The sequence below is a fragment of the Nicotiana tabacum genome, chromosome 10 (assembly GCF_000715075.1).
Source record: "Nicotiana tabacum cultivar K326 chromosome 10, ASM71507v2, whole genome shotgun sequence".
Classification (NCBI taxonomy): domain Eukaryota; kingdom Viridiplantae; phylum Streptophyta; class Magnoliopsida; order Solanales; family Solanaceae; genus Nicotiana; species Nicotiana tabacum.
In genome coordinates, this window is record NC_134089.1 from 71,502,720 (window position 1) to 71,522,737 (window position 20,018).

At 36.4% G+C, this 20,018-nt stretch overlaps 2 protein-coding genes across 2 annotated transcripts; both read left to right on the forward strand.

Annotated features, from left to right (window-relative positions):
* Positions 1-8,758: 8,758 nt before the first annotated feature.
* LOC107823861 (uncharacterized) lies at positions 8,759-9,879 on the forward strand. Its single transcript, XM_016650562.1, has 4 exons — positions 8,759-8,948; positions 9,004-9,211; positions 9,288-9,501; positions 9,595-9,879. Exons 1-4 carry the CDS (start codon positions 8,759-8,761, stop codon positions 9,877-9,879), a joined length of 897 nt encoding a protein of 298 aa, XP_016506048.1.
* A 4,922-nt stretch (positions 9,880-14,801) lies between these two features.
* On the forward strand, positions 14,802-18,947 carry LOC107823862 (receptor-like kinase TMK3). The gene is made up of 2 exons (XM_016650563.2): positions 14,802-17,700; positions 18,172-18,947. Exons 1-2 carry the CDS (start codon positions 15,342-15,344, stop codon positions 18,678-18,680), a joined length of 2,868 nt encoding a protein of 955 aa, XP_016506049.1. The 5' UTR covers positions 14,802-15,341; the 3' UTR covers positions 18,681-18,947.
* The last annotated feature ends 1,071 nt before the right edge of the window (positions 18,948-20,018 follow it).

Genomic DNA, 20,018 nt, shown 5'->3' on the forward strand with positions numbered 1-20,018 from the left:
TGCCATCCTTGCTAGTCCAGAACTTGCCCCGTGTGTGAGTCAAAGCGAAATGAGTAAGTCTTGCAAGTTTAGGAGATGATATAGGCTTTTTTTGATTGACCATTTAGCCTATTTGCCTACCAATGCTAATATTATCCACAGTCAACCCTTTTGAGCCTGTAGACCTTTTCTTTGGCAACCGCAGTACAAGCCGAATTCCCTTTGTTCTTAATCAAATCCTATTAAACATTTACCTTCGAAAGCAGTAAGTAGCTCGAAGAGTAAAGAAAGAGAATGGGTAGCTTTTGGGTGGGACCATATAAAGGCCGACAAGGTGCACTTATGTATAAATAAAGAAGGTACTAACCGAAAATACCAAATTAAGGAGAGTGAAAGAAAAGAACAAAAAAAATGAATAACATCTTCGTATCTTTATCTAGGCTAGTAAATATCTATATGTTAATGTGCTTAATGAAGAAGGGTGTAAATATGCATGGTTTCACGGCAAGACATTGAATTGATCATGACAAGAATGTGCTTAGATGTAAAGTGTAGTATATTAAAGTGCTTAGGAGGGCTAGTCACTATTTTCTCAAATATATCCTACCTGTCCCTTAGTCTAAATTATAACCTATAAAGTCCTACTTGATCCTAGACTTTACGAGCTTAAATTAGTAGAGACTTACACTACGACAAGCCTATGATACGAACTTGGGTGGCATAAGAGTTTCTTGTGAGAGTGACCAAATTCTTCCGATTTGAGAGTCCTTAAAATATACTTGAACTTATATTTGAGTGTGTAGACTACTTTCTCTATGTGGTTTGGTGGTGAGGGCACATGATTTGCAAAGAAATGGTAGAAACCTTGATTTTTGAGTTGGCACAAGGAGCGAGTCATGGTATGAAATGCATTGAAGTCAAGTTTTTAGGTGAGAATGTTAGAAAGAGTCACATGAATATTTTAAATAAGCTTGGCATGAGTTTAAAACTTGAGAAAATGTATGAAAAGTGCATATGCTGGGTTCTAAGCGTTGATATAAACCATTTTCATTGGTGTGATGCTTGAGTATGTATTCAAAGGTATTTCTTGCCTATGCGCTTAATATTAAGTTGCTCGAGGACAAGTAAGAGTTTAAATGTGGGGTGGTGATAAATGGTGAAAAGTGCATATTTTTTAGTATGTTTATATATTATTTCTTATGTGAGTTATGGGAGATCACATCGCCTTTGAAGTGAAAATATGTTCATTACGTGTTTCTTATGTATAGGAATAAACTTGCGTGGAAAAGGATCAAGTGGGAGAAAAATTGGTGAAAAAGAGCTGAAGAGAAAAGTCCCGGACGGCGAAACGAGGTTCACTTCATCAAATTGGGACCGGAGCAAAAGAAACCAGAAAAAAATCCCGGACAGCGAAGTGAGATTCACTTCGCCAGACCGGGACCGGAGTAGAAAAAAACCAGATTTTCCAACCCGAAATAGAAGAAGGAAATTCGGCCCATAGAAACCCTAATCACTATAAATACATTCTAAAACGTGATTTTTAGGGAAGACACACTACTTTGGATAGAGAGACACTACTTTGGAAGGAGAGAAGACTTTAGAGAAGCAAGAATACACTAGGAGCAAGAAGGAGAAGGATTCAACTTTACGTTTTTCCCTCGTTCTTCCTCTATTTCTATTATTGGTTATGAATTCTAGTATTGTAGTTTTATATACTATTATGAATAGATAATTTGTTATCTATTGTTTTGATGGAACCTTTTGTAGGATGAATTCTTGTTATATTTTATATAATTAAACCGTTGATTTTCTCTACATGTTCAACTACGTGTTTGTTGTTGTTGATTGAATGACTGTCATGACCCAAAACCGACCCGACCATGATGGCGACTATCGTGAAACTAGGCCAGCCAACTTATTTTCAAATACTCCATATTTCATTTAAAACTTAAGTAAAATCATGTTTTTAATAGAAATCTGACAAAAGATATAAAGTAAAAAAAAATAGAAAATACAAGCCCGACCTTAGGTGTCACTAAGTCATGAGCATATTACTGCAACTGTTTGAAATAAACAAAACTAACATAGTCTTAGAATAGCCAACAAATACACTAAGAAGAAGATAAGGAAGGAGAAGTCGGGACTGTAATCACCAGGCAGCTACCTCTCTATCTCCAAAGAAAGTCCACAATTGAAATGATCAGCAACCGCTACCGTGGCACGAGATACCTGGATCTGCACACAAGGTGCAGGGGGTAATGTGAGTAAACCAACTCAGTAAGTAACAAGTCCAAACTATGGACTGACAGGTAGTGACGAACCAAACCTCAACAGGTAATACCATTAAACTGTATAGAAAAATAGACATGCTTGTAGTTCAATTAAAAACTCAACAATAAATAAATGCAGTCTGAACAGTATAGAGTAATAAGCTCAGGAAATCTCTATGTATCAATGCACATATAGCATGATCAATATTCCGTGTACCTCCACTCACAAGTGCTCAACCACTCGGTACTGTATATGGCCATCTGGCCCAGGAAGATCCATCCCGGAGTATATATATTCACTAATTGCAGTCATCCAATACCGAGGAAGGCTATTCTAGCCCTATAGAGAAGATCCATCTCCAGGTATAAATACTTCGAACAAGATCCATGTCCAGGGAAGATCCATCCCTCAATATCATCAACTGCACTCACTGGGGTGTGTTACAAACTTCGGAGGGGCTCCTATAGACCAAGCGCTATCATAATCATCAACATAACCGTTACGGCGTGCAACCCGATCCCACAACTGTCACTCACATCAGGCTCTCGGCCTCACTTAGTCATCACTCTCTAGTCTCACACTCACGGGCTCACAATGTCATGAAACTAGCCCAAAACAAAGATATGATGTGCCAAATAATTATAACTGAGACTGAGACATGATATTATATGCATGAGTAGGACCGAGTACAGAATATCAATGAATGTAATGAGATGACGGCAAGAAACAACCACTCGGGTCTCAACAGTATCGACGTGAAGATTTAACATGATAATTAGCATGATTTGCAGTTCATTACCTTAATCATAAAATCACAACACAGGTATCAACAAGAAAGAGTCACTAAGCGGTGCCATGGAATGATCCAGGCCGCGATTCTCACGGTGCACGCCTATACGCCCGTCACTTGGCATTTGCGTCACCTCAATAGTAATCATGGAACACATAGTTTGGGGTTTCAAACCCTCAGAACAAAGTTTGGAAGCGTTACTTACCTCTAGCCAAGCCAAACTCTAGCTCACGACGCTCTTGCCTCTCAATTCGGCCTCCAAATTCTCCGAATCTAACCAAAATTAGTATATATCATTAATACACGCTAAAGGAAACAAAGCCAAGAAAAAATAATCAAATAAACTAAAAATTCCCGAAATTGGCCAAACCCGATCCCCAGGCCCATGTCTTGGAATTCAATAAAAAACACATCACAAGAATCCTTATACTCCCACGAGTCTATACATACAAGAACATCAAAATCGGACCTCAAATGGCCCCTCAAATCCTCAATCAAAGCTCTCAAATTAGAAGCCCTAATTCTCCAATTTTAACCCTTAATTTCCAACAATTTCATGTCTAATTAGTTAGAAATCACTATATAATCAAGTATTGAGTCTACAAATCTTACCTCCAAGCGTTACCCCTTGAATCCCTCTTCAAATCCTCTCAAAAAGAATCCAAACCCGCCTAAAAATAGAGGAAATAAGTTGAAAATCATGAAGATGGAATTTTATACTTTCTGCTCAGGCATTTTGCACATATGGCTCTCTTTTCGCATTTGCGGACCACTTCTGCGGTCAAAATAACCGCACCTACGGTTTTTCACTTAAGGGCCAACTTTCGCACCTGCGCACCAGGCTTCGCACCTGCGGGATTGCAGGTGCGGTAAATTATCCACTCCTGTGGCTGCCTCCAATCACCTGCGGTCCTTAATTCGCAGGTGCGGAAACAACAGAAGCAGCAAAATCTACAACTCAACTCCAAGTCCAAACTTTTTGACAACCATCCAAAACCATCCCGAGGCCCTCGGGACCTCAACCAAATATGCCAACAAGTTATATATCCCCATTCAAACTCATACCAACCCTCGGAACACTCAAAACAACACTGAAACAACAAATCACCCTTGGATTCAAGTCACTTCAAAATTTCGCAATCGATCAAAACGTCTATCAAACCTCATCCGAGTGACCTGAAATTTTGCACACACGTCCTAAATGACACAACGGCCCTACTCCAATTTTTGAAATTCCATTCCGACCTTGATATCAAATTTTCCACTACTAACCGGAAAACGCCAAAATTCCTATTTCGCCAGTTCAAGCCTAAATCTTCCACGGACCTCCAAAATATATTTCGATCGCGCTCCTAAGTCCCAAATAACCTCACAAAGCTATCCGAACCATAGAAGCCAAGTTACGAGATCATTTACTCACAAGTCAACTTTCGGTTGATTTTTCAAACTAAATATTCCCAAAAAGAGGCTAAGTGTCTCATTTTTCTACAAAACCACTCCGAACCCAAACCAACCAATGCAATACGATGAAATGTAGCTGAACAACACATAAGAAAGTAGAAATATGGAAAACGGAGCAGTAACTCATGAAACGACCAGTCGGGTCGTTACAATGACCATCAATTGACTGTGCCTATTTAGTATGTACTGCTCGAGAGAGAGTACATATTTAGGTAGTTTTTGAACAACATCACTCCTAACATATGTGAGAGATCAATATGGAGGATTTAAAGGCGGGATTAGAGATAACAAAGCCTTGGTACGATCGTAGCGAATGGTGAATTAGTGCCAGCTAGCGTAGTTCGAGAGAATACGTCTAGTAAATTATGGTAGTTGCTCGAGAGAGAGATACAACACCCAAAGTACTCACGATCGGTAGAGAATACATAGGCGATGTTATAGAAGACTTAGCGGGAAGGATTCCGGCAATTGGAAAAATCATAACTCTAGACCTCCTTAATCTTGTCTCCAACTCTTAGTCTCCTTAGCTAATAATTTTACTGCCTGTAATATTTTCTAGTTAATTAGTTTAAAATAAGAATCACAATCTTTATAATTAGGAAATTGTTTGGACTTGTGTTTCTTAGTGATACTGAACAACTGTAGCTAAGTCTTAGTTCTCTGTGGGATTCGACTCCGAACTTGTAAATTGAATTATATTTGCAACAGCCGCTTAGTCCTTTTTATAAGGCATAGTTGAGCGTGATAAATATAGAAACATCTTTCAAAAGGTTTGCGTTATTATCACCTTTTATATAAAATAGTTCCTTGATGGCATATCTATTCACAGACAATGAAAAATTTCATCGCTACTTATAATTAAAAAGACTATTTATGTGTTTAGCCAGGGGCAGCCTAAGGTAAGGCAAATGAAGCTATTTCCTTAGACCCTGAAAATATTAAGGCCCCAATTTACCTTCGTTATAAAATTTAATTTTTTCTCATCTATCTACACTCATATTTTTTTTTTAATTTCTAATAATTTCACTTTCTAATTTTAACTCAAATTTTCTAATTGGCTATTTTTTCACCATATTTATTGATCCATCAATTAGAAAGTAATTTTTTTGTTCATCTTTTTAAGAGAAATCTGCAAATGCAACGGGGCACAAGGTTAGAAACTCGATGGATTATCACCATTGTCCCTACCTTCTTCTACTTAATTAATGCCATACTTTTATTTACACATAGTTTTAAATCGTGACATGCACCTAATTCACACATCACGTATTGTACACTTACCACGACCAAAATCTTAGGTGTTTGCTTTGTATCTCATTATTATACAGATTTTACAAAATAAAATTAATGGCCTTTTAGTCTGTTTTAGATTTAGGACACAAAATTGGTTGAGCCGCCCATGTATTTAGCCCTGAAAAACCAATCAACTTTAATTGTAGGAGGACGAATACAATTAATTAAATAAAATATTTTTCTAACCATTTAAGTTTTTAGATAATATGATCATACAAGTCTAACTCATCCGCACTGTGTTACATAAGTTAGTGCACCCCACATATGGTACACATCTTCCAACTATTTAACAAAGAAAACATTTAATTTCTCATGCCTATCTTGCACATCAATTTCATCAATCACTTCCATATCCCAAATGTATAATCTGTCCAATTCCTATAGTTTCAATTCAGGGCCTCACATGATGAATAATAAGCCTATAATTGTTAAAGTGTGGTCTGCTATCTTTGATTTCAATGAAGAGGTTCTACAAACTATACCAATATGGATCAAATATCCTAATCTGCCTTTGAACTGTTGGGAAAATAAGTCACTAAGCAGGATAAGTAGTGACTTGGGAATTCCCCTATATCTTATGCTTGTACTACTCAAGTTGATAGGATCTCCTATGCAAGAGTTTTGGTGGAGATGGATGTTACTATAGAGCTGCCTAGATCCATAAAGGTGACTGATCTAAATGGGAGGGAGTTTGTACAGGAGATAGCATATGATTGGGTCCCTGAATTCTGTAATAAATGTATGCAAGTTGGCCACAAATGCAAATAGATGAGCAGCTAGGACCAAAGCTTAAGGCTAAGAATCTAAAGCATAAACAGGAATGGAAACCTAAACTATACTTAAAGTGCAGGAAGCAGCTGATAAAGAGCAACAAAAGATGACAACTCCTAATATTGAAGGAAATGCTAGCACTAGTACACCAATTGCTAGTGCTAGTGTAAGAGTAATGAAAGGAGATGAAGAACAAGTATGGCAGACAGTTATAGGAAAGTCAGCAGCTAAAAGTAAATAGAGACACTCAGTTGATGTAGTCAATATGCTTAATGGTTTTAATCTCCTCACAGAGTCTAAACTGCAGCTAGCAATGCCAAGGCGAATGGAGGAAGGAACAAGTAGATAACAAGGTAATATTGGTCAGGAAGGGAATGTGCAACCCCTTTTCATACCTGTATGAAGCTTGTAACTTGGAGCATAAGGGGTATAAATAAAATCCCCAGACAAAAAGAGATGGAGTGGTCCATACGCAGTAATAAAGTACATATGATTGCATTATTAGAGCATAAAATAAAGGAGCAGAAGGTCATGCAAATAATAAAGAAAATCACCCCTAGATGGGCATGTTTAGACAACTATGAGTATAGTAGTAAAGGAAGAATATGGTTGCTATAGGATACAAGTGAAATAGACTGCATAGAGTTAGAAAGATCTTCTCAACTTATACACACTTCAGTATATATTAGGAGGCTGGATATAAGGTTCACTTTTACAACTGTTTATGGATTGCATAGTTTGGAAGGTAGAAGAAGCCTATGGAGTGAACTGACAAGTTTACACTCTATACAACAAGGTCCATGGTTGATAATGGGAGACTATAATGCCATCAGATCAGGAGAAAATAGACCAATTGGTAACCCTGTACAAGAAATGGAGATTAGAGACTTCAATGAGTTTATTGAAAGCACTGGATTGACAGAAATGAAAACTAGTGAAGGGAGCTTTACATGGACAAATAGGCACACTTATAGCAGAATTGATAGGGCTTTGATTAATGCTGAATGGATGCTGACTATGCCATATTTAGAAGTATGGGTTATGGATCCACATTGCTCTAATCATTCCCCACTGAGTATAGTACTGGAAGAGGATGAGGACCACAGTCCTAAGCCATTCAAATTTCTAAATCAGTTAGCTGAGCATGACGAGTTTATAAAGATAGTAAGTGAAGCATGGGAGAGGCCATAGGAACAGAACAGTACGAGAAATGGTCGGCAGAAATTAAAAAGAGTGAAGCATGCTATGAAGGCTTTAAATAATAATGAGTATAATGTTGTTGGTAATCGAATCAAAATATGCAGACAAAGACTAATTGATATGCAAGAACAAATGAAGGATCCTGGTCAATTTGAGGCTCTAGTAGCAGAAGAAAAATATATGAAACTACAGTTGGAGAAATGGTTAGGGTGGAGGAAAGTATTATGAGACAAAAGTCAAGAGTCAAGTGGTTGAAGCTAGGTGATTCCAGTACAACATATTTCTTTGCAAGTATGAAAAACAGATGCAATCAGAACAAAATCAGGAGATTAGTAAAGGGTAATAGGGAACAGTGCGAGCAAAGCAGGGAATTGAGGAGGAAGTGATAGGTTTCTATCAACAATTATTAAGTACCTCAGAAAATGAGTTGCATGTTATTAATCCAGTAGTCATGAGAGATGGCCCTATGCTGAATAGAGTACAATAACTGCAACTGGTAGCAGAAGTATCAAAGTAGGAGATATATCATGCTCTAAAAAGCATAAGTGACAAGAAAGTCCCTGGTTGTAATGGTTTCAATGCATTATTCTTCAAGAAAGCTTGGCCTGTAATAGGAGATATAATTACAGATGCAGTAATGGAGTTCTTCTCAAGCTCAACTATATACCAACCTATAAATTGTACAACAGTAACACTTGTACCTAAGGTGAAAAATCCTTCTAACAAACTTATATCTAAAGTACTAACTAATAGATTACAAGGAGTGATGGATGGGTTGATGGATAAAAGTCAGTCAGCTTTTGTTCCTAGCAGACTGATAAATGACAACATAATATTTAGCCATGAATTAGTTAAAGAGTATGGCAGGAAAGGTGTTTCTCCTAGATGCATGACGAAAGTAGCCATGAAGAAGGCTAATGATTCAATTGAATGAGGTTATTTAGAGCAGGTGTTGACATATTTGCAGCTCCAAGGAGATTTGTGCAATAGATTATGAGATGTGTAACAACAGTCTCATATTCCATCATCATTAATGAGCAGCCTACAAGGCCATTTCAAGCTAAGAAAGGACAGAGACAGGGAGATCCCCTATCTCCTTATCAATTTGTATTGGTTATGGAGTATCTGACTAGACTACTGAAGACACTCAAGAGGGATCCTAATTTCAATTACCATCCTAAATGTAAACATAGTGCAGCTGAGTTTTGCTGATGACTTATTGTTGTTCTAATGAGGAGATACTATATCTGTCCAGCTACTGTATCAGTGTTTTCAGGATTTTTCAAAGGCATTAGGTTTTGTGGCTAATGCTGACAAAAGCTCTATATGTTTTGGTGGAGTGCATGAAGACAAGCAACATGAGATTTTACAAATCCTAGGATTTGTAAAAGGGACACTACCAGTCAGATACTTGGGAGTGCACTCAGTTCTAAGAGATTATCATTGGTACAGTGCCAACCTCTAATTGAAAAGATGCTAGGGAGAATTCAATCTTGGACCTCAAGGTTTTTGTCCTATGCAGGAAGAATTCAACTATTAAAAGTGTACTTTTCTCTATCCAAGTGTTCTGGTTCTATGTGTTTCTATTACCAAAGAAGCTGATCCAGTTTATTGAAAGTGTGTGTCGAACATTTCTATGGACTGAAGGTGTGGAAGTATCACAGAAAGCATTATTATCATGGGACAAGTTGTGCCAGCCTAAAGCAGCAGGTGCCCTAAATTTGCTTGATATAGGGGTATAGAATAAGGCAGCTATATGCAAGCTTCTATGGAACCTATGCAAGAAAAAAGATAAGATGTGAGTTCAATGGATACATGTATACTACAAGAAACAGAATTCACTATGGAGCATTGACCCAAAGCAAGCCTCATGGATTGTACAGAAGGTGCTGAAAGCCAAACAATACTTTGAGGAAGCTGGTTGTACAGAGGAGGATGTAGAGGGAATGAGGAAGTTCTCCTTCAAGACCATGTATGTGAAGATTAGAGGTGAATTTGCTAGAGTGTCATGGAGGAAACTGGTATGCAATAATGCTGGGTTGCCAAAGTGGATTTTCACAGTATTTCTGGCTGCACATAGAAGGCTGTTAACTAAAGATAGATTGAGGGGATGAGGCTATGTGGAAGATACAATTTGTGCACTCTGTAACACTGAAAAGGAAACTATTGATCACTTATTTTTTAACTGCTCTTATTCTTCAAGAGTATGGACAACAACGCTACAATGACAAGGTATTCATAGACAAGCGATGGCATGGACAAATGAGATCGAGTGGGCTGAAAGACAATACAAGGGGAGGAGCACAATAACTGAACTATATAAACTAACTCTTGCAGGTAGTCTGTACTATATATGGCAAGAGAGGAATGGTAGAATTTTTCAAGGAAAGCAGCGATCAGCAGCAGTGCTGAGTAAAATAATAACACAAGATGTGCATGGTCGAGGAGCTACTAAGTTGCGACTACAACGAAGATTGATGGAGCTTAACTACTATCCTAATGTGCAGTTAGATGGCATACCTAGTAGTATAGTAGTTAGTCAAGAGGACAGTGAATTGAATGGCTAAAATCTGGGGCTTATGTCAAGATTAAGCTTGAACACAACATTGAAAATGTTACTGGTAAATAAAAGTTTTTTAATTACCAAAAAAAAAAGTTCATTATTTTCATTTTACATTTCAAAATTCCAAAAATATCAACATAGTAAGACTCCGTCTGTCCATACAAAAATGTGTTTGTCCATAAATTTTTGCATTGTTTTTGAAAAAAATTCAAAAATGAGTTTTTTTAAAACCAAAAAGTGGTTTTGACCTCTTTTTCAAAAAATTTAGAAATATTTTTTTGCTCACTCATAAAAATTTACAATATTTCAAGTAAAATACATGTTCAAATATAATTTTAAATTCTAAATACCATTTTTAACTTAATTCCAAATGTTACTTTTTTCATAAATTATAATTTTTATGTCCAAATGCCTACTAAATTTAATTTTGAAAATAGTTGCCGGATAAAGAAAAAAATAGAATGTCCTACTTTAAGAATGCTGGATTTTTTTTCCTTGCTTTTCATGTAAAATGGCATATTAATTTACTAGAAAACCTATCTATCATGAGGTAATTTTTTTTACAAAAGAAAACTAGCTAGGTGACAACAAAGCCCCTGGTTGGAATGGTTTCAATGTAGTATTCTTCAAGAAAGCTTAGCCTGTAATAGGAGATACAATTACAAATGTAGTAATGGAGTTCTTCTCAAGCTCAACTATATACCAACCTATAAATTGTACAACAGTAACACTTGTACGTAAGGTGAAAAATCCTTCTAAATTTACTGAATACATGCCAATATCATGTTGTACACTGCTATACAAACGTATATCTAAAGTACTAACTAATAGATTACAAGGAGTGATGGATGGGTTGATGTATAAAATTCAGTCAGCTTTTGTTCGTATCAGACTGATAAATGATAACATAATACTTAGCCATGAATTAGTTAAAGGGTATGATAGGAAAGGTGTGTTCTCCTAGATGTATGATGAAAGTAGACATGAATAAGGCTTAGGATTCCATAGAATGGGGTTATTTAGAGCAGGTGTTGACATATTTACAGCTCCAGGGAGATTTGTGCAATGGATCATGAGATGTGTGACAACAGTCTCATATTCCATCATCATTAATGGGAAACCTACAAGGCTATTTCAAGCTAAGAAAGGATTGAGACAGGGAGATCCACTATCTCCTTATCTATTTGTATTGGCTATGGAGTATCTGACTAGACTACTGAAGACACTCAAAAGGGATCCTATTTCAATTACCACCCTAAATGTAAACATAGTGCAGTTGAGTTTTGCTGATGACTTATTGATGTTCTGCCGAGGATATACTATATCTGGCCCGCTACTGCATCAGTGTTTTCAGGAGTTTTCAAAGGCATCAGGTTTAGTGGCTAATGCTGACAAAAGCTCTATATTTTTTGGTAGAGTGCATGAAGACAAGCAACAGGAGATTTTACAAGTCCTAGGCTTTGTAAAAGGGACACTACCAGTCAGATACTTGGGAGTGCCACTCAGTTCTAAGAGATTATCAGTGGTACAGTGCCAGCCTCTAATTGAAAAATGATAGGGAGAATTCAGTCTTGGACCTCAAGGTTTCTGTCCTATGCAGGAATAATTCAAATAATTAAATAATTAAGAGTGTACTTTTCTCTATGCAAGTGTTCTGGTCCCAGGTGTTTCTGTTGCCAAAGAAGCTGATCCAGCTTATTGAAAGTGTGTGTCGAACATTTCTATGGACTGAAGGTGTGGAAGTATCACAGAAAGCATTATTATCATGGGACAAGTTGTGCCAGCCTAAAGCAGCAGGTGGTCTAAATTTGCTTGATATAGGGGCATAGAATAAGGCAGCTATATGCAAGCTTCTATGGAACCTATGCAAGAAAAAAGATAAGATGTGAGTTCAATGGATACATGTATACTACAAGAAACAGAATTCACTATGAAGCATTGACCCAAAGCAAGCCTCATGGATTGTACAGAAGGTGCTGAAAGCCAAACAATACTTTGAGGAAGCTGGTTATACAGAGGAGGATGTAGAGGGAATGAGGAAGTTCTCTTTCAAGACCATGTATGTGAAGATTAGAGGTGAATTTGCTAGAGTGTCATGGAGGAAACTGGTATGCAATAATGCTGGGTTGCCAAAGTGAATTTTCACAGTATTTCTGGCTGCACATAAAAGGCTGTTAACTAAAGATAGATTGAGGGGATGTGGCTATGTGGAAGATACAATTTGTGCACTCTGTAACACTGCAAAGGAAACTATTGATCACTTATTTTTTAACTGCTCTTATTCTTCAAGAGTATGAACAACAATGCTACAATGGTAAGGTATTCATAGACAAGCGATGACATGGACAAATGAGATCGAGTGGGCTGAAAGACAATACAAGGGGAGGAGCACAATAGTTGAACTATATAAACTAACTCTTGCAGGCAGTCTGTACTATATATGGCAAGAGAGGAATGGTAGAATTTTTCAAGGAAAGCAGCGATCAGCAGCAGTGCTGAGTAAAATAATAACACAAGATGTGCATGGTCGAGGAGCTACTAAGTTGCGACTACAACGAAGATTGATGGAGCTTAACTACTATCCTAATGTGCAGTTAGATGGCATACCTAGTAGTATAGTAGTTAGTCAAGAGGACAGTGAATTGAATGGCTAAAATCTGGGGCTTATGTCAAGATTAAGCTTGAACACAACATTGAAAATGTTACTGGTAAATAAAAGTTTTTTAATTACCAAAAAAAAAAGTTCATTATTTTCATTTTACATTTCAAAATTCCAAAAATATCAACATAGTAAGACTCCGTCTGTCCATACAAAAATGTGTTTGTCCATAAATTTTTGCATTGTTTTTGAAAAAAATTCAAAAATGAGTTTTTTTAAAACCAAAAAGTGGTTTTGACCTCTTTTTCAAAAAATTTAGAAATATTTTTTTGCTCACTCATAAAAATTTACAATATTTCAAGTAAAATACATGTTCAAATATAATTTTAAATTCTAAATACCATTTTTAACTTAATTCCAAATGTTACTTTTTTCCAAAAATTATAATTTTTATGTCCAAATGCCTACTAAATTTAATTCTGAAAATAGTTGCCGGATAAAGAAAAAAACAGAATGTCCTACTTTATGCATGCTGGCATTTTTTTCTAGCTTTTCATGTAAAATGGCATATTAATTTACTAGAAAGTCTATCTATCATGAGGTAATTTTTTTTTTTATAAAGAAAACTAGCTAGCAGTTTATCATGAGGTAATTTTGATTGCTAAAAGTCCACAAGTATTTCTTGTGGACTTCTATGAGACTGCCGCAAACTTTTACATTATTAACCCCAAACTATAGTATTCATTTTTACTCTGTTTTACACATTAAACTCTCGACCTACCATAATCCGAAGGAATGTCAAAATTTACGCTTCAATAAATATACAAGTCCAACTACTTAAAACATATTGCCAATTTACATTTATGAACATTAATTAATAGTCATGCTAACTTGTCATGCATGCATTAAATAATTACGGTTGTTTTAAACACGTCAACGAATATCTTTCCTTTGGGATTTCCTTTAATGGTACTGTCAGAAACGAATAAAATTTTAATTACAAAGGGATTTGTTGTACGTCATTAAAATATTACTCCCTCATATTAATTGTCATGCTTACTATATATATATTTTTTCAAAATAATAGGGTTTAGGGTTAATTAGTATTAAATGCCTTGAAAGTAAAAAACTAGCATAGAAAATTCAAATGGGAGAGTAAAAAACTATTGAAGAGAAATTAATATGTTGAATACTTAAAGATATAAGTAAGGTCGATATTGTAGTAAGAAGCTTATTTATTTATACTTAAAAGACATGTAAAAGAGAAACAAGATAATTAATATGAAGGAGCTAGTAGTACTTCAAAATAAAGTTATTAATAGAAGTATTTATAAAACATGTTTGGAACCGTACGTTTTGCGACCATATATTTATATATGGGTAAAGGGCCGTCTCTCATTTTCAAAATTTATTCACCTTTTTTTTTCCCTCTTTAAAAGGCTAATTTAGCCAAAATTTCAAAACTATATGCAAATAAATTCTTACAATTGTATTAATAACATTATGAGATTAATTTATTTTTTTTACAAATTGTTAAAAAAATTTATAAAAAGAGTTAGTCAAAGTATGAGGAAACCAAATTTGAACAGCAACAAAAAGAAACATTTTGGGACGGGAGAAGTAATACCTTTGACAGTTAAAGAAACAACTGAAACTCAATAATTTTAGTGGAGTGCTTCCCTTTTCTTTTTGGTTTCATTAAATAAAAGATTTCTTGTCCCAAAAAGATAAAAATAATAATAAAAAGACTTGGTATTACTTTCCACAATCAACCATACCAGCGAGGTCCATATGGAAAGTTAGATGTAATTAAATACTTACGGGTGTATGCTTGTCAGAAAGGCTATAATACCCCTACCAGCACTTTCCTTCGTAATACAAAGAAAATTCAAGACATTCCCCCTAAACATACATTCATTAAAAGAGGCATGTACTAAGCTTCTGTTATGCACAAAGTTCATGATTAACCTGCATACTGTATTTGTGCAAGTTAATGTTTCTACCACGAACCCGTAACCTCACCGAGGCTCTCCTTCTAAAGAGACATTCATTATACATGTATTTTCTTGGATAAGCATTTCTCATGAAAGATCCACTTTTTATGGTCATTTCTTGCTCCTATATCTTCAAACAACAGATTCTTCATTTTCTTTTCTATTCTTCTTTGTCTTTTTTGCTTTTTGAATTTTATTTTTCTCTATTTACTAATTTTATTTTGCTAAAAATTAAAGCCACTGTGATTGTCAGCAAGAACACCACCATATTAGTAGCACAAGCATTGTGCTTTTTTTTTTTTCTCACTCCAATTATCACACTCTCTTTTCTCCTTGTCTCAAGATTTGACCATTAGGTGGCACATGTTACAGTAGCTTTCTTTGGTTCTGTTTCAGTGGGGAGTCTTAAATGCATGTCCAATGGTGCTTTGTGGATCATGTATGGAGCTTGTTGTGACACTGTTTCTTGCTCTTGCTTCACTTGTTTTCAGTGTTACAGACCCCAATGACTTTGCTATTATCAATGAATTTAGAAAAGGACTGGAAAATCCTGAGCTTTTGAAATGGCCTGATAATGGTGGAGACCCTTGTGGTTCTCCAGTTTGGCCACATATTGTGTGTACTGGCACCAGAATTCAGCAGATTCAAGTCATGGGTTTGGGATTAAAAGGCCCTTTACCACACAACTTGAATCAGTTGTCAAAGCTCACGAATTTGGGCTTGCAAAAGAACCAATTTAGTGGGAAGTTGCCATCTTTCAGTGGCTTGTCTGAATTGAAGTTTGCTTACTTGGATTTCAACCAATTTGACACAATCCCATCAGATTTTTTCAATGGACTTGTGAATCTACAAGTTTTGGCTTTGGATAGTAATCCTCTGAATGCTACTACTGGTTGGTCATTACCAAGTGGATTGCAAGATTCAGCTCAGTTGCTCAATTTGACAATGATTAACTGTAGTTTGATTGGTCGTTTGCCTGAATTTCTTGGAACTATGTCTTCTTTAGAGGTTTTGTTGCTGTCCACAAATAGGCTTTCAGGGCCAATTCCAACCACTTTCAAAGATACAGTGTTCAAGAAGCTTTGGTTAAATGATCAATTTGGTAATGGTATGAGTGGTCCAATTGATGTTGTTACAACAATGGTGTCACTCACAAGTCTTTGGCTTCATGGTAACAAATTTTCAGGTAAAATCCCAGAGGGTATTGGTAATTTAACAAATTTGAAGGAATTCAATGTGAATAGCAATGAACTTGTTGGTTTAATCCCTGAAAGTTTAGCTAATATGCCATTAGACAGTCTTGATTTGAATAATAATCATTTTATGGGTCCAGTTCCTAAGTTCAAGGCTACTAATTTTAGTTTCCAATCCAACCCTTTTTGTCAAACCAAACAAGGGACAGCTTGTGCCTTAGAAGTTATGTCACTTTTAGAGTTTCTTGATGGAGTGAATTATCCATCTAGGCTTGTTGAATCATGGTCTGGTAATAATCCTTGTGATGGAAGTTGGTGGGGATTAAGCTGTAACAATAACCATAAGGTTAGTGTCATAAACTTGCCTAGGTCTAATCTTTCTGGTACATTGAGTCCTTCAATTGCAAACCTTGAATCTGTTACTCACATTTATCTTGGATCTAATAATCTTTCTGGTTTTATTCCATCTACTTGGACTAGCTTGAAATCTTTGTCTGTCCTTGATTTGAGTAATAACAATATTTCCCCACCTCTGCCAAAATTTACCACCCCTTTGAAACTTGTTTTAAATGGGAATCCGCAGCTGATCTCTGGTACTGCTGGAGCAAATCCTTCGCCAAACAACAGCACGACCCCTGCGACTTCACCCTCTTCGTCTGTACCATCTTCACAACCCAACGGTTCAAGCTCTGTCATTGTTAAACCCGGTGAGCAGTCACCAGAAAAGAAAGATTCCAAGTTTAAGTTAGCCATAGTTGTGGTTCCTATTGCAGGTTTTGTAGTTTTGGTTTGTCTTGCTATTCCGTTGTGCATTCATGTCCGTAAGAAGAGTAAAGATAAGCATCAAGCTCCAACTTCTCTTGTGGTTCATCCTAGAGATCCGTCTGATTCTGATAATGTAGTCAAGATTGCAATTGCCAATCACACTAATGGAAGTCTTTCCACGTTGAATGCAAGTGGTTCTGCTAGCATACACAGTGGTGAATCCCATATGATTGAAGCTGGGAATTTGCTCATAGCGGTTCAAGTACTTAGGAATGTGACTAAGAATTTTTCTCCAGAAAATGAACTTGGGCGTGGTGGATTTGGCGTGGTTTATAAGGGAGAATTAGATGATGGGACACAAATAGCTGTCAAAAGAATGGAAGCTGGGATAATTAGCAACAAAGCGTTGGATGAATTTCGATCTGAAATTGCTGTTCTTTCAAAAGTCCGACATCGGCATTTAGTATCTCTATTGGGATACTCTGTTGAAGGTAATGAAAGAATTCTGGTATATGAGTACATGTCACAAGGTGCTCTTAGTAGGCATCTTTTCCACTGGAAAAACTTCAAATTGGAGCCTCTCTCTTGGAAGAAGAGGCTTAATATTGCCTTAGATGTCGCTAGAGGGATGGAGTATCTACACACGTTGGCTCATCAGAGCTTCATACACAGAGATCTCAAATCCTCAAATATATTGCTGGGTGATGATTTCCGAGCAAAAGTGTCTGACTTTGGACTCGTGAAACTTGCTCCTGATGGAGAGAGATCTGTGGTCACCAGGCTGGCCGGAACGTTTGGATATCTGGCACCTGAATATGCAGGTAACCATTTTTTTTCCTTTTTCTATATTGCTATTTGAAGTGTTAGGAAATACTGTCTACTTTCAGTCTTAGTGTAACTATTTGACTAGTTATTCCTGTAGCCTAGGTTTGAATTTCTGTCTTTCTTCAATCAAGGACATATCATTGAGCTCTTTTAATTATTTGCATATGAAATGTATAATCAATAATTTTGTTTTTTTCTCATTGCACCGAAATACAATAAAAGAGAATAAAGCGAAATGCCAGCATCAAAATCGGTACTTTGACTGTGTTCAATGATGGGATAATTTTTAATAAGGCTTACTTTATCAAAGAGAAAGAAATATGATTTTTTCAAAAAAGGCATGTTTGTATGACAATCTTTACTTTTATAGACCCATAGAGTATGCTTAACTCAATTCTGAAGTATAATGAATTATTTTGGCATTCCCATTTCTTAACTCATATATATGACCTGCTGATTTGATCCAGTTACGGGTAAAATCACCACGAAAGCAGATGTCTTTAGCTTCGGTGTTGTGCTAATGGAGTTGCTAACTGGGATGATGGAACTTGATGAGGATAGACCCGAGGAAAGCCAGTACTTGGTTGCATGGTTCTGGAATATCAAATCCACTAAAGAGAAGCTTATGGAAGCCATTGATCCAGCTCTGGATGTTAAAGAGGAGATCATTGAGAGCATCTCAACCTTAGCTGAACTTGCTGGTCACTGCACTGCAAGAGAACCAGGCCAACGGCCCGATATGGGACACGCCGTGAATGTACTAAGCCCACTTGTTGAGAAATGGAAGCCTCTTGAGGATGATCCGGAGGAATATTGTGGTATCGACTACAGTCTTCCCCTCAATCAAATGGTGAAGGGATGGCAAGAATCGGAAGGAAAAGACTTGAGTTATGTGGACCTCGAGGACAGTAAGGGTAGTATCCCTGCAAGACCAACTGGATTCGCGGAGTCCTTTACATCAGCTGATGGTAGATAAAAGGAGGTACTTCTCTGTGTAGTAGATGTAGATAGTACTTTGTAAGATTTTGATCCTATTCCACTTACTTTCTTTCATTTGTTTTCTTCAATGTGAATGTATTAGAAATTTAAAAGGCCATGATACATAATGTGTCGCCTTTTCCTTCTGTGAGATGTAGATATAGAATAGTGATGAAGGAGAACTATTTACCAGGTGAGCTCCTCACACGGTTACTATATATTTTCATCTTCTACTGCAGTGAGAATTTTAGAGCATTTTGTACCACAATTTTGCATACTTTATAGATTTAGCACGCTTTAATTTGCTGCTTCCGAAGTTTTGGACTGAGAAAAATACTGATGTTGAAATAGCCCTTAGTGTCGTTTGATTTGAAGAAGCTGACCATATGGCTTCTTCTGTCAGCTTAAATATGGCAAGACATTGAGATGTTAACCCTTATGTTTTCCCTCATAACTGTTGCTTTGAGAAAAAGTATGATATATCTATCTACAGTATGGAGGCTATCTTGTTTTGTTTCTATTTTAATTTATATGCTACAATTTAAAGTTAATCTGTTCTTTTTTTCTTTGATCTTTTGTAACTTTATGGGGATGGGAAGGGAAAATGAAGAGGGAATTATAAGGTGGGGAATGAACCTTACCAACAAGGTGAAAGTTCCGGTAGTCAACCAGCCGGACTATTAAGAGGCATAGCTCAGCCCTTTAATTCTTTAGCTTCCTTTGACACATAAAAGACATGGTTTCTAGTAAGATTGAGATTTTCTTTGTGAGTTTGGATGTATGACATCCAACATTCATATGATGAGATTTTCTTTGTGAGTTTGGATGTATGACATCCAACATTCATATGATTACATAAATTGAGCTATGTTTACCCTCAAAATTGGATAACAATTTAATTTATACGCGGTTTTAAGGATACGTGATATAATTTGATACAAATTGAGAAAACAGATTAATATTGAAATCAATGATAGAAAAATGAATACAAACCACACAAGTTGAACAATGTTAGCCTTGAAGGTGAGTCACCCTCGAGCCAGAATTTGCCTCAATCGATATCAGAACAGAATAACAAGATAATAAGAAATAGAAATAATAATGTATTGCCTTTGGATGCGTGTTACAATGTGTATTACAAATAATCAGACCCCCTTTCTATAGTAGGAGAGTCCTACTTTAGATACAATTCCACAAAAGGTAAGAAATCTCATGATTTGCTAATTAGTTGGTCTCTCGTTGATACGTGCTGAGATTTTCGCCATGATATCCGACCGGTTACGAATATTTTGTCCTTTCGTTATTCGGTCTGATAATATTTCCTTGAGCTTGATCG

Bases quoted from the DNA above. Each gene is read 5' to 3' on its own strand.
- LOC107823862 (XM_016650563.2), top strand. From the start codon at position 15,342: ATGGTGCTTTGTGGATCATGTATGGAGCTTGTTGTGACACTGTTTCTT. The intron at 17,701-18,171 runs GTAACCATTTTT...GATTTGATCCAG, and splicing joins TCTGGCACCTGAATATGCAG to TTACGGGTAAAATCACCACG.
- LOC107823861 (XM_016650562.1), top strand. From the start codon at position 8,759: ATGAGATGTGTAACAACAGTCTCATATTCCATCATCATTAATGAGCAG. The intron at 8,949-9,003 runs GTAAACATAGTG...TCTAATGAGGAG, and splicing joins TTTCAATTACCATCCTAAAT to ATACTATATCTGTCCAGCTA. The intron at 9,212-9,287 runs GTACAGTGCCAA...TGTCCTATGCAG, and splicing joins GTTCTAAGAGATTATCATTG to GAAGAATTCAACTATTAAAA.